The 15,504-nt window shown below is 39.5% G+C and overlaps 1 protein-coding gene across 4 annotated transcripts in view; it reads left to right on the top strand.

The window, feature by feature from the left end:
* dipk2ab (divergent protein kinase domain 2Ab) overlaps positions 1-15,504 on the top strand; it is a 258,740-nt gene that overhangs the window by 24,102 nt on the left and 219,134 nt on the right. For 3 of the 4 annotated variants that reach the window (XM_043702761.1, XM_043702762.1, XM_043702763.1), the window contains exon 2: positions 5,938-6,817. The exons of the other annotated variant lie outside the window; for it this stretch is intronic. In XM_043702761.1, the coding sequence (XP_043558696.1) occupies positions 6,164-6,817 (654 nt within the window). In that variant the 5' untranslated portion in view covers positions 5,938-6,163. The remainder of the gene's footprint in view (positions 1-5,937; positions 6,818-15,504) is intronic. 4 annotated transcript variants of the gene reach the window in all.

Here is a 15,504-nt window from a genome sequence, read left to right as displayed (position 1 = left end):
CTCTGAATTTAAAATTCATTTTTTTGCCTGAAGCTATATCACAATAGTGTATGGCCAGCTCAGTGTTCCCACATAGTTCAATTATTTCAACTGGGGATAATGTTTATTTAGTTTCTGGTAGTCTATGCTCAAACATGTTTCTACATTATTTGAAGAGATTCCAGATCATCAATTTCAAAATTCAGCAATGATTTCACCCAGATTATACTTGAAACAGCAGTTTTCCTCTTAAAAAAACAAGGTCAGAAAGTTAATACAACACAAACCGTGCCAACCAAGTTTTCTAAACTGAACCAGTCCCATTTGCCTGCGTTTGGCCCTTGTCCCTTTAAACGTTTCCTATCCATGTTCTTGTCTAAATGACTTTTAAATGTTGTAATTGTGTCTGCCTCTACCATTTTGGCAGCAATTTCTGTGTGCGCATTGTCCTCTGAAATGTAGGGCAAAATTACTGATTATGCTTGCTGTTTCATAAGGTTACAGAACTTCGGTAAGTACATTAAACTGAGAGTCATTGTACTTCCTCAGATTACTTAGAAGGTATATTTCAAAACAAATAGTGAAATGTTGAAGCAATCACTGAGAACATGAAGATTCTGAGATTACTATAATGTTCTCATTAGTAATGTGAAGGAAAGTACACAACATATTAGCTGGGAAGGGAAGTCATAAAGAATTTTCATTTATAGTGGCCACAAAAATAGAGTAAAATTACATCTGTTTGGTCATCTGGCACTTTAAATGGTATCTGAGCACTAGAATTTCAATATTGTACTTTTGAGAAAGGTTTACACCTTTCAAGGAAGAACTTAGCTTTTTATTTCGTAGTTTCCTAACTTCAGAACATCCTAAAGTGGACAATAAGCACAATGCTGCAACCAATTTGTGCCCAGTCAACTCTGAAACAGTAAGAAGATCATCATTTGTGTTGGGTGTCAGCTAAGTGCTATTCAGGACATGGAGAGAATCCTGCTCAAATAGTGTTGTTTTAATGGTCATCGAGAAAGAACAGAGGCTGTCTGTGTAATGCCTTATTTTAGATTCTGCCTGTGACAGTTTAACACTTGCTTAATTCCACTCCCTTCCACCCCCATAGTGGGTCATTGTGACTTGGCTTAGCTTGGTTACCTCACTGCAGGTAAGGTAGCTCTGGAGGCCAAAAAGGCATTCACAGTCTCCACTTTGTTTTTCCAAGTTTTAGCAGTTGATCACTAATTAGTATAAAGGGGTAGATTTAAGCTCCTCTTCAAAATTACCTGACAATGTGGCACTTGAAACTACTAAACCTTGAAGATTTTTTTTCTTCATACAATACTTTAGCAATTTGAGTCTAAATATAAGCTGCATTTACCTTTTAGATGCTTTGGATAGCAAGTTGCTGACAGTACACTAACCTGAAGTAGTACTTAGTCCCTGAAATTCTGAAATTATTATCAAAATGCTGGCAAACAAGCCTTGGGAATAAAGCAATTACATGTAAGAGTTACTCTGATGTACCTAAGATTTTTCCATAGGTCACAACACCAGTCCTGTGTTTTTGAGGGCACAGTTAGATTATTTCTTTATTGCTGACTTGACTTGTTTAGAAATTCAGTTCAGTGAAAATACTGGAACATTATTTTCACTGTTCTACTGGAAAGTAACTATGGAGCAGTTTTTAAAAGTCTGAGTTCTGAGGCATTATTCTTGCCATTAGTTTTAATCTTCCATCAATGCAATGATTAAATGTTTTACTTAATCTGGGAAAAAATACTGCATTTCTATACAAGATAAAAGACAAATAAGCAGTAAATATAAATGTGAAGAGAACTTTTGAGGTTTATTTATTCATTGCACATCTGGGTTGCTAGCAAGGTCAACCTTTACTGTCTATCCTTAATTACCAATGAGTACTGTTAACATTTGACCTCATTGCTATGCACCTGGAGTCGCATACAGGTCAATTGTGGCTCCCAGTGACCAAGTCTGTAGTAAATGTTGGTTGCTACAAGAACTCCGGCTCAGAGTTGATGAGCTGGAGTCTGAGCTTCAAACAATGCGACCCATCAGGGAAGGGGAGAGTTACCTGGATACTGTTTCAGGAGGCAGTCAAACCCCTTAGACTGACTAACTCAAATCCAATCAGTGGTCAGGGACAGGAGGGTGTGGCTGTGTGTGAGGCAGGTAGAAGGATCCGGAAAGTAGAGTTGTAGGAGCCTCACCCCCTGTCCTTGTCCAACAGGCTCTAGAGTTTTGCTCCCTATGTGGATGGGAATGGGAACTGCAGGGAGGATGAGCTGACTAACCGCAGCACCGTGGTGCAGGGTGAGGAAGGAGAGAGAACTTGAATTAAGAGGAGGTAAAAGTGCAGATTTCAGGATAGGTTATTAAAATCTCTAACACGCACGCACACACAAATAAGACAGTGTATGGAAAGGGTTAACAAACATCAAGCACACTGGGCAAACAAATAATGACGAGGTTTGGTTAATACAAGACTGAAGGTGTTATATCTGCATGCATATTAAGGAATAAGGTAAATGAGTTTGTGACACAGATCAAAATTGGCAGGTATGACGTGGTGGGCATTATGCAGATGTGGCTGTAAAGGGATTAGGATAGGGAGCTGAATATTTAAGGATATACATCCTATCAAAAAGATAGGCCAGTGGACAGATGGGGTGGGGTTGCCTTATTATTGATCTAATATCATTTCTTACTAATAAGAAACAAAGCAGAGTCAGATGGGGTAGAATCTGTGTGGGTAGAATCTGGAAACCGCAAAGGTTTAAAAAAGTAGATGGAGTTATGTACAGACCTCCAAACAGTAGTCAGGAACTGGGGTGCAAGATGGACCAGGAGATAGAAAAGGTGTGTAGGAAAAGGAACATTACAGTGATCATGGGGAATTTCCATATGCAGGTGGACTGGGAAAATCAAGTTGGTAGTGGATTGCAAGAAAAGGAATTTGAATTATTTGAGATGGCTTTCAGGAACAGCTGGTGATGGAGCCCACTTGGAAACAGGCAATACTGGATTTAGTGTTGTGCAATGAGGCAGACTTGATAAGGGAGCTTAAGGTGAGGGGACCCTCAGGAGACACTGATTGTAATATAATTGAATTTATTGTGCAATTTGAGGGGAAGAAGATAGAATCAGAGGTAGTGGCATTACAGCTAAATAAAGGCAACTGTAGAGGCATGAGAGGAGGTGCTGGGCAGAACTAATTGGGAGAGGAGCCTCGCAGGAAAGATGGTCTAACAGCAATGGTCGGGGTTTCTGGGAGTAATTTCGGTGACACAGCCAAGATTCATCCTGAGGAAAAAGAAGCATGGTACAGGGAGGATAAAGCAACAATGGCTGACTAGAGAAAGTAGGGATAGCATAAAAGCAAAAGAAAAAACGTATAATGTGGTGAAGAACAGCGGGAACCTGGAGGATTGGGAAGTTGACAAAAATCAACAGAGCAACAAAAAATGAGGGATGAGATTAAATATGAGAGCAAGCTATCCAGTAATATAAAGGAAGATAGGAGGACTTTCTTTGGATATATAAAGGGGCAAAAGAGAGGCCAAAATGGACATTGGCTACTTGAAAATGATGCTGGAGAGAAAATAGTGGAGAACAAGGAAATGGCTGAGGAACTGAATAATTACTCTACATCGGTCTTCAGGGTGGCAGACACAAGTAATATCCCAAAAATTCAATGGAGTGAGAGGCAGAATGAGGTGGCCATTACTAAGGAGAAGGTGCTAGAAAAACTGAAGGGCCCGAAGGTGGATAAATAACCTGGACCAGATGGACTACACCCCAGAGCGCTGAAGGAAATAATTGAAGAGAGAGTAGAGGTGTTCATGGTGATCTTTCAAAATTGTTAGGATCAGCAAAGGTCCCAGAGGACTGGAAAATTGTTTTCGTGCCACCCCTGTTTAAAAAGCGAGTCAGGCAAAAAAAGGAAAATTACGGATTGATTAGCCTAACCTCGATCATGGGCAAGATACTAGAATCCATTGTGAAGATGAGATTTCTGAGCGCTTGGAAGTATTTGGTTAAAATAGGGCATGGTTTCATGAAAGGGAGGTCATGCCTGACAAATTTCCTAGAATTCTTTGAGGAAATAATGAGCAGGTTAGACCAAGGAGTGCCAATGGATGTTATCTCTCCGGATTTGAAGAAGGCCTTTGAAAAGATGCAGCACAGGAGGTTACTGTGTAAGCTAAGGGCCCATGGTGTTACAGGCAAGGTGCTAGCATGGCTAGAAGCTTGGCTGTCTGGCAGAAAGCAGAGAGTGGGAATAAAAGGGTCCTTCTCAGGATGGCAGCTAGTGACAAATGGTGTTCCACAAGGCTCAGTTTAGTGACCACAGCCTTTCACAATATACATTACTGATGTAGATGAAGGAACTGAGGGCATTCTGGCTATGCTTGCAGATAATACTAAGACAGGTAGAGGGACAGGTAGCATTGAGGAGATAGGGAGGCTGCAGAAGGATTTGGACAGGATAGGAGAGTGGGCAAAGAAGTGGGAAAGTGTGAGGTTGTGCACTTTGGTAGGAATTATAGAAGCATGGACTATTTTCTAAATGGGAAGCAAATTCAGAAGTTTGAAGTGCAAAGAGACTTGGGAGTTCTAGTCCAGGATTCTCTCAAGGTGAACTTGCAGGTTGTCAGTAGTTTGAAGGAAAATGCAATGATGGCATTTATTTTGAGAGGACCTGAATATGAAAACAGGGATTTACTTGTGAAGCTTAGAGGCTCTGGTCAGACCACATTTGGAAAATTGTGCATAGTTTGGGCCCTATATCTCAGGAAGGCTGTACTGGTCCTGGAGCGTGTTCAAAGAAAGTTCATGAGAATGGTCCCAGGGCTGAAAAGCTTAACATATGAGGAACTCTTGGTTTATACTCGATGGGTTTTAGAAGGATATGGTGGTGTTGGGGTCGGGGGGAGTCTAATTGAAGCATACAAAATACTGAACATTGGGTGTTGGGAAGATGTTTCCATTGGTAGAGAGACTAGGACCTGAGGGCACAACCTTTTAGTAAAGGGAAGACCTTTTAGAACACAGATAAGGAGAAACTACTTCAAGTGGAGAGTGGTGAATTTATGGAATTTATTGCCACAGAAGGCTGTGGAGGCAAGGGCATGGAGTATATTTAAGAGCTAAATAGGTTCTGGAGTATACAGGGGATCGGGGCTATGAGTAGAAAGCGAGAGAATGGGGTTGAGGAACTTATCAGCCGTGATTGAATGGCGGAGCAGACTCGATGGGCTGAATGGCCTAATTTCTGCTCCTATGTCTTATGGTCATATGCTTAAACCAAGCAATGATGCATTTTCTTTCTTGATGAACGTAAGTGAGCCAGATGGGTCTTTCACAATCCGGGATAATTTTGTGGTAAGTTATTGAGACCAGTTTTAAATTCCAGATCTTTATCAATTGTTAATTCCATCAGCTACTGTGGTGGGATTTTGAACTTTTTTTAAAATTTACAGAGCCTCAACCATTCGGTTAGTCTAGTGACATTATCACTAGCCATTGTATCTCCTGATTACTTGTTCTGCTTTTAATCTGGTCAGTTTTTCTGACATGCTGCCTGAAATGTGTTGGGAGCAAACTGAGTGCCATTTAAAAAGAATTGGTTAAACGTGAAGGAAAAATGTATTTACCTGGGAATGGAATTGAGTAGCCGTACACGTGACAATACATGCAAGTTAGAGTGAAGAACCCTGTGTGCTATCATTCTTTCAAAAGTTGAAAAATATAGTTGGTGTATCTCCTGGTTCCTCAGGTTGCATGACTTTCGCACTTTTAATTAACTCTGCTTCCGAAACAGCTGTAAGCTTTTTGATTTTAACACTGCAGGCATTGAAACTGAAAATTGATTAGAATTTAATACTACATGTGGCTTAAAAAAAAACAATTGTCAATAATGTGTTTTGCCTTATTTTTTTCTAGACTAATCTCCAGGACAGAAGCTTCTTTGAACAGATTTGCTGAAACCTTGAAGATATGAAACACGTGATCCTTGGAACTGGTGCGCAGTCAGCTATTGTTGGCTGCTTGTCTGATTAAATTAAACCCAAACTGAGTATGTGAGATCAGGTCGCTTGTTAATATGGACTTGTATAAAAAACCCTAAGAAATACTGAACGTGTCAATAGAGCTAAGCGCAAGCAGAACCATGTGGCGACTGCTCACATTAAAGTTTGGGCGCTTGTACCGTTGTCTGAAGTTCCTATTTGTGGTGAGTCTGTTGGTTTTCACATTGTTGAATACGCACTCATTTATTGCCTCATTTCAGAAGAACGAACTTGCAGATCGTCGGTTTATTAGCCTGAATAAGTGCCCAGCCTGTTTTGGAACCAGCTGGTGTCGTAAGTTTATGAATGGGCAAATCACTTTTGAGACATGGGGTCGTTTCCGAATACTGGACTACTTGAATGTGAAAAATGTCTATTTTGCTCAGTATGGAGAGCCAAGAGAAGGCGCAAGACGTATTGTTCTAAAACGCTTGGGCTCTAATCAAGAACTTGCTGATATGGACCAAAAGGTCTGCAAACGGGCTATTGGGCGCCCTCGTTGTGATGTAACACAAGCCATCTACAAGACTCAGTTTTCCCGTTTAAATGGTGAAGTTCGGTTACTGACTCCAGATGTTGTGGAGGGGTGGTCAGACTTAGTGCATTGTCCATCGCAAAGACTTCTAGACAGAATAGTACGCAGGTATGCTGAAACAAAGGATTCTGGAAGCTTTTTAATGAAAAATTTGAAAGACTCTGAGCGGATGCAGCTACTTCTGACATTGGCTTTTAATCCAGAGCCTCTAGTTTTCCAGGTATGTGTGAATGATAACTTCTCATTTACTGCAAAAGTTGATTTTAGTTGCAACTTGTTTGTTTTTGCCTTTGCAAATCAAGTTTAAAAAATCATTTTGTATTTGTTTTGGTATGTACACAATAATTCAGTTGGGGATTTCAGGATGTCAGATTTTCAGTACATTGATGAAATGATTTGCTTATCTCTGAAACGTAGAGATTGTTGCAGGGGTGCAAACTCTGTGTGTCACCACAGCAGTATTGCTGTTAATATGGAATCATTTTTCTGAACTATTTTGAAATGCAGGACCTTGCAAGATATATGGTCTCCAGTGGTGCAGTGTTAGTGCTTTTAAATCACACCTGCTCCAGAGGTGTGTAATGACTTCTTTAGACAGTTTGATTTTTTTTCAAAAAGGTATTTTTGAAAACTATTTGCAAATTTTAATATCTCAATCCATTGTCTAAATCTCGATGGCAAATGAAGATGGACAGCATATGCTAGCCTCACTGCTGTTCCCCACATTCAATGAAGGAAAAACTATGATGCTTTTCCATTGACACTAAAGGTAGTACAGGTACACCAATCCTTTATCCTCTGGACCAGCTGGACTTTGGAATTCAGATTTTTTTGGATTTTGGAATAAGTGACAGTTTAATGGTGAAATTAAAAAAAATCTTATCAAACATCAGATGCACCTGTGAGTACTACAGGTCCTGAGTCAGAATTGACACCTGCCTGTGCTGGGCCGCACCGCCAGCGTGACGTGGTGGAGTTGGGTTAACTCTTTGCACACAAAGCAACCTTGTTATCGAGAAAAAAAACTTTGGATTTCGGAGCTTTTTCGGATTTTGGGATCTCGGATAAAAAAATTTCAATTTGGTTTATTTGTATGCCAAATTTATTATAATTATTTCATATTGTAAACTGCAATTATATGATCTCAAGGGTGTTGCTGCACGAAGAAACCTTGGAGCACAGGTTCATAGTTCCTTGAAAGTGAAGTCGTCGGTAGATAGGAAATTAATGAAGGCATTTAGTATGATTTCTTTTATTGGTCAGAGCACTGAGTATAGGAGTTGGGAGGTCGTTGCGGGACATTGGTTATGCCACTTTTGGAATATTGTGTGCAATTCTGGTCTCCCTGATATCGGAAGGATGTTGTGTAACTTGAGAGGGTTCAGAAAAGATTTAAATAGATATTACCAGAGTTCGAGGATTTGAGCGATAGGGAGGGACTGAATACGCTGGGCTATTTTCCTGGGAGCGCAAAGGCTGAAGGGTGACCTGATGGAGGTTTATAAAATCATGAAGGGCATGGGTAGGGTAAATAGACAAGTCTTTTCCCTGGTTTGGACGAGTCCAGAAGTAGATGGCATAGGTTTAAGGTGAGTGGGAAAAGATATAAAAGAGACCTAAGGGCAACGTTTTGACTCAGAGGGTGGTGCATGTATGAAATGAGCTGCCAGAGGAAGTGGTGGAAGCTGGTACAATTGCAACATTTTAAAAGGCATCTGGATGGGAATATGGATAGGAATGGTTTTGAGAGATATGGGCCAAGTGCTGGCAAATGGGACTGGATTAGTTTAGGATATCTGGTAGGCGTGGACGAGTTGGACCAAAGAGTCTGTTTCCATGCTGTACATCTCTATGACTGTATAACCTCAAGTGTTCAAAAAATTTATTTGTAAAGCAATATTATGATTAACACCTGTGTCTTGAAGCTGTCAAACTTTAAAAATGTGAAGTTCGTAAACAGAAATTATAAGTTGGGATTGTAGTTACTGGGTAGAGATTAGAGATGACATAGTGAGTGGACTGTTGCTCCACTCAAGTCTTTAGGGATAGTTATTTCTGTCTTGCTTGTTTTTGTATCAAATCCATAGACTGTGATCATTAATTAAATTGTACTTATAAGAAGAAGAGGAATTTGAGGATGCTGTTTAAGATGGGGGAAGGTTCCTAAAATTTCTGAGTTTACCTGAGTTTCATGTTCTTAAAATTATTAGCATGATCCAACACATTTGGACTTCTTTGAACTAGTTCCCAGAATGTCAGAGTCTTAAGTGAGAGAATCCATAATTGGGTATGCTCAATTTTGTACTTCAAAGATGGTTGGAAAAAAATAATTAGGAAATATACAGGCCGACAGATACTTGAGATTTCGATTGCACTTGCTGTTTAGATGATTCAGAGGGATTTTGACTTAGATCTGACTTGTCATGTATCTAATTTGAGAATGGCCAGTGGCAACACTAAATATGGAAAGCAGAACATGCTGTGTTCCCCAGGGTGCTCAATGCTTTATTCAAGGAGGCCTCTTTATTTTTTAAACCAAGACTTTATTTCGCTTACTGGAGCATGAAGTCAACAGTGAGGACCATACTGTACTCGGTATCCAGTGTACTTACCCTGGGTCTTGGGAATTTCCAAAACCTGAAGTACAACTTTGTGTAGGGACAGATGTCACCATGGAAATCATTTTTATTCCATTCCAATTCATTTATCCCTTGCCAAAGCTACCCAAGAGGGAACTGAGGTGTGAGTGATTGTTTTCTCCAATGTCTTTTTCACCGGTTCTTCAAGCTTTTTGTAATAAATTTGGAATTTTAGTTGGAGATGAGGGATTCACTTGAGGTGACTGATGATTGCAGCAGGGTTGAGGGTGTACACTGACTCAAACCAATTTAAATGATGAGCTGCTAATAACAGTTGATAGAGGTGGAAAATGAGGAGTTTCTTGCTGCAATACTGAAGTCTTGAATGACTTCAGCATTATCTACTTAATTTGAAAGTAATTGTTTTAATTGCAAAACTAATTGAGAAATAGGAAGGTTTTAGGACGGCAAAAATTTAAAAATAAATCAATTGCTTTCTTTGCATGTAGAGTAACCTGCTAGTCTTCACACTCCTGTTCCTGTACAGCATTTGAATCGTGTCACTGAGCCAACCAGCAAAGTGAAAGCAGGCCAGGTTATTTTTCTTCTCCAAAGGACAAATTACTTTGCTAGAGTTCTACATTTTCCATGTTTCTCAAACCTTCACATGAAGTGTAGCTGTGAGAACATCATCAGGTTGAGTAAAGCAGTAATGCTTTTTTATGGAAGGACATAGTGCATTATTGAAGGGTTTATGAATTCTATAGAAGAGTTGACTGCAGTGACATGTAGTTGAGTAGAAGATACCAGGATCAAACCTTCCTCATTTGTTTCTTTTAAAGCTATTTGTTTTGTTTGTTTGTTTGTTTTTAATTTTTAACGAACACCACTTAATTTGGTTGATAAACCAATGTTTTAGCTTGTTCGTAGAAAGATATTATGGTTGGCAGTCTAGCTTACAAAACAAGCTGGAAGATTTTTTTTATAGATATTTTTATTAGAAATTTAACATTTTTACAAGTTTACAAAAATAAACAAAACTCTCAGATATAAACATTGATATACAATTAGCTCAAATATACAATAGCCAAAATTTAACAAAAAAAAACACAACAGAAAAGAACCGAAAAAAAGAAAAAAAAAATAAACAAAGCTCAACTATCTACTAATCTAACCTACAACTAACCAGAGTGTATATTTAAGTCTCTTACATGCTCGGGATGTGTTAGCATCAGATATAATAAAACCCGTATTCATGCGGGATTCCTCCCCCGAGGGGCCCCGGACCAGCCAGGTTTGTAATCTGGGTCCACTTTTATTTCCGTTCCTAAAATTTCTGTCAGGGTGCTTGCTACTTTAGTCCAATATCTACGGATCTTATGACAGGTCCATAAGCAATGTACAAGAGTGCCCACCTCTATTTTACATTTGGGACACATTGGAGATGCTCCTGCCTTAAATTTTGCCAATCGAACCGGTGCTATATGGGCCCTATGAAGTATCTTCAGCTGGATAGCCTGGGTTCTGTTACAGATGGTAATTCTTCTAGCATTTTCCCAGATATCATTCCACGTTTCTGTGGAGATTTCTAGTCCCAGATCCTGATCCCAGGTTTTAAGCAGATATTCCATATCTCCCGATACTTCATCATGTAGCAAATGATAAATATTACTGACGGAAGATACCCTCACTGGTCGTAGGACACTACATTCTCTATCGGATTTATAAAGACTATCTAATAACGTAGTCTTCTTCTGTATAAAATCTCGAATTTGGAAGTATCGAAAGAGGTCTCCATTGGGTAATCCGAATTTCTGACGCAGCTGTCCGAAAGACATCAGGACCCCATCTTTATTTAGATCCCCTAGACATGAGATACCCCTGGCTCTCCAGAGTTTAAAAGTGGCATCTGTTAACCCCGGTTTGAATCCCCATGCTCCCACTATCGGTGCGTAGGGGGGTGTTTTATGTGAATTACCCTCATTTTGCCGCATTATATTCCAAGCCTTGATTGTATTTAGTATTATAGGATTTTTACAGTGATCTGTAATGATTTTCCTCTTGTCTGAGAATAAAAGGTTAATAAGTGGGTATTTTACTTGAGAAGCCTCGATGTCCAACCAGATTGGGTCTTGTCTGATCCACAATCAATCAGCTATGTAACTTAATAAGGAACTTAACTGATATTTCCTAAAGTCTGGGAAGTCCAATCCACCCCTTGCCTGTGGAAGCTGGAGCTTCTTCAGCTTAATGAGGGGCCGCCTATGATTCGAGATAAAGGAACCCAGCCAGCCATATACTTTACATAAAGCCGTCCTCGGCAGCATCACCAGAAGCATTCTCATAGGATATAGGAGACGGGACAGGATGGAAGATTTTTTAATCATCATGTGGAAGTGAATTAGTATTTGTATGTAACAAATTCAAAGGAGAAGGTCTGTATCAATCTTAATTCTGAGCAAAATGTTTAAAGTTTCCAATTTTTTGACAAGTACGAAGCAATTTCAATATAGCTATTTCATTTGAAATAATGGTTTTGACTTTTGTGTAGAATAAGAGATTACTTTTAGTTTTCTAAGTAAACCAGAAAAAGTATTCCTATGAATGGGTCTCAGCTGCTGGTGCTTTTAGAGTCATAGAGGTGTATAGCATAGAAGTAGACTGTTCAGTCCAACTCAACCTTGGCCACCAGGTGTCCTAAACTAACCTAGTTGCTTTCGGCCCCTAGCCCTTTAAATTCTTCCTATTCATGGACCCATCCAGATGCATTTTAAATGTTGTAATTGTACCAGCTTCCACCACGTCCTCTGGCAGCTCATTCCATACGCTCATCACCCTTTTCGTGAAGACATTGGCCCTTAGGTCCCTTTTAAATTTTTCCCCTCTCACCTTAACCCTATGCCTAGTTCTGGACTCCCTCACTCCAGGAAAAACACTTTGTTGTCTATTTACCCTATCCATGCTCTTCATGATTTTATAAACCTCAGTGAGGTCACTCCTCTGCCTCTGCTCCAGAGAAAATAGCCCCAGCCTATTCAGCCATAACTCCAGCACAGTATGTTGGAAACCTGCAGCAGAATGGTGAGGTTAGGGGTGTGTGTCCTGCAAGCTTTCTGTCATCCTGCATTGTGTTCCAACTTGTGAATGGTCTCTAGAACAACTCCGTTTACAACCTGGGGACTGACTGTACCTTATCCACATGCATGCTTCAATAGAAACAATCCGAAGCACTACATTTCCACAGACATTGCTGGCAATAAATGTGAAAGGGGTCAAGTCTCTTTGTTTCCTCTGAGCTCTGGAGGATGTTGCTGTTAACTCGTTCACAGGTTGAAGGCGTCGCTGTTTAGGCTAGCATTTATTGCCCATCCCTAATTGCCAAGAGAGTAGTTGAGAGTCATCCACATTGTTGTGGGTCTGAGAATCATGTGTTGGTCAGACCAAGTAAAGAGGGTACCAGATTAGTGAACCAGATATATTTTTCAAACCTCCTGAAGAAGGGCTCATACCCGAAACGTCGATTCTCCTGTTCCTTGGATGCTGCCTGACTTGCTGTGCTTTTCCAGCAACACATTTCAGCAAGTAGTAACCAGGCCAGACGACTAACCCAGAGATGTTAAAAGTGTGGAGCTGAAAAAAGCACAGCAGGTCAAGTAGCAGGCGAGTCAGCGATTCAGGTCAGAATCTTTCATCAGGACTTAGAGACCCAAATAACGTTAGGTGTCCTGGGGAGAGGAGAAAGTGAGCACTGCAGATGCTGGAGCCCTTGTTACTACTTGGCCATTGCTCCACTCGCGTTCGTTTTTACTTATTTTTGTCTGTCCCTGGTTGTTTCCAAGTTTTGAGATCATAGAGAGAGTACTGTTCAGTTTGTTTTTGGTAAAATAAATAGAGTATTAATGTTAGAATAAAACAAAGGACTGTAGATACTGGAGATGTGAAACAAAACCAGAAATTGATACAAGAACTCAGCAGGTCTGGCAGCATCTGTGGAGAGAAAGCAGAGTTAACGTTTCAAATCGGGTGACTTTTAATCAGAACTTGGATTTCTCCAGCAATTTGTTTTTGTTCCAGAATGCTATTTCTCACACTTAACGTTTTGTGAAAAATACATAAATGGAGAGTGTTATTATTGCATTGACATCTTCCTCTCACTATTGGAAAACCAGACACAGAGAAACAATTTCATTACCAACCTCGCCACCCCAAACCTCACTCTGACATACTGCTTTGTATTGATAATCAAATGCTTGGAATATATAATGGGGCAGCTATTTTGCACACAACAAGCTCTCTCATACAGCAGTTTATTTTTGTAATGTTGATTTGATGGAGAAATATTGATTCGGGCATTCGGAATAACTCCTCTGACGTTCTGAGTGATATTAGCCAGGACTCTCTCATGTCCGTACATGAATACAATAGAGCCTTGGTTTAACATCTCTTCTGAAAGGCATCATCTTTGAGTGCAACTCTCCTTGGAGTATTCACTGAAACGTTAACTTGGATTTTTGAGCTCAAATCTGTCGAGTGGGACTTCATCTGGAAACCTTCTGATTAAAAGGTGATGGTATTTACCTCCACTGAACCAAGCTGACACTGCTGTGTTGATTGTGTATGGGTAATTTTGGAAACTATCTTTGTATTGTCAGTGATTGACATTTGCGAACTGATCCACCTTCTGTTTAAGCCTTTTTTTCTATTCACTTGATTGCCTCTTCTCTGCTGCAGTTTCCTGGTAGTTTGTGCTGTTATTTTTAGTTGTGGGTTGAATTGGATTTTCAACCCCACAACACCAGGTTTTCAACTAAACGTTTTTGTCCATCTGTTTTCCTCTGTTATTTCGTAAGATGATATAGATGCACCTTATAAATCATTTCAGACTGTCCTGATGTTACTGTGAGTTATGTGCTGCCAACACCTGCTTCTGTATTGGCTTTTCTTTGAGTAGCAGGCCTACATGTTTCGAAACACTTGTAGCTAAGGATGTAGAATTTCATTGTCTGGAGCCATGAGATTTAAAAAATCACTGTCTTGGGTATTGCACCCCTTGAATTGATATTTGAAATACAGATGTTTGTAGTCAATTTGATGTTTGTTTAGTATAACCACTGAAAGAATAGAATTGAAAAGCTAAATGCTTTGTGAATTTTAGCATTAGGCTAATAGTTTGCCTTTGATCCTAATAATACAAAACTAAACTGCTGAATGCCATTTTTGCCAACTTCGTATGTTTACTGCATATTGAATCTGGTGACAGAATTGATATTTCTTGCAATAGGTATAAAACACTTGGTTAGTGAATGTTGTTTGACTTCTGTGCACTGACACCATTGGTGTTCCTAAAATGTTCTCACATTTAGCAGTGAGTGTGCATTCAAACAAAAATTGGCATAGAGTCCAGCAGCTGCTGGGGTTGTCATGTGAGCAGACATTCCACAAAAAATGTTTGTCAGCAGAAAAAGTCACTGGGAATACTGTGTGCTATGCAAATTTGGAAGCATAGCTTGAAGCTTGTTTATAGATTTGTGATGTGTGCATGTGTTTTCAAGGTTTTTTTTTTGCATAATCTGTGGCAGCCTTTGCCTATCGTGGTTGATTTTGTTTTATGCTGTTTAATGTGAAGATTTCTTTTGCTGTATGTAGCCATAGCTCAATTTGAATTCTGCAGTATTTGTTATTTATGATAAAGTACGGAAAGATCTTTTTTTTTCATAATTCGAAGTTGATTTTCTTTACACAATGTGGTCAGTTCAGCTAAGATCGTGAATTATTTAAAAGACTTGGGATATATCAATATTTATGAAACTACTTCTTTGCTCCGCCACAGCCCTTTCAGAAAAGAAGAGAGATAATTCAGTCCAAAAAGCTGAGAAAGCAACTACAATTGCATGTTAAGTACAAATCATCTTGGTCTGTGAGAAAAATGCAATGTTTACTGAACTGTGAATGTCAGCATGGTGGCATATTGCGTATTATCTCTTTTTTTACATCAGTGAAGGGATGATAAAACAGCGTTCTCACTAGCTTGCTCTTCAGGCTTTAGCTGGAACATGGATGTTGGGTGAAGGCACTGCAGAATTGACACTTCCCTTAGTTGAACTTCACATCTGGAATTTTTCAGTCAAATGGCTACAAGTATAAGGTATTGAAAGGATACAGTCATTGACTGAGTTATACACCAGCCTGAGTTCCTACCTTTCGAAGACCAGGAAGAAAAAACAGAAAAATTGTGTCTTTGGAATACTATACCTACTTTTTAATTGTGTACATTTTCAGCAGTCCACTTTTTAATAAATAAAATCTTGTTTATCAGTTTGGTACTGTC

The sequence above is a fragment of the Chiloscyllium plagiosum genome, chromosome 13 (assembly GCF_004010195.1).
Source record: "Chiloscyllium plagiosum isolate BGI_BamShark_2017 chromosome 13, ASM401019v2, whole genome shotgun sequence".
Lineage (NCBI taxonomy): Eukaryota > Metazoa > Chordata > Chondrichthyes > Orectolobiformes > Hemiscylliidae > Chiloscyllium > Chiloscyllium plagiosum.
The sequence above is the reverse complement of the archived record's forward strand: the minus strand, read 5'-3'. Positions and strand labels throughout refer to the sequence as shown.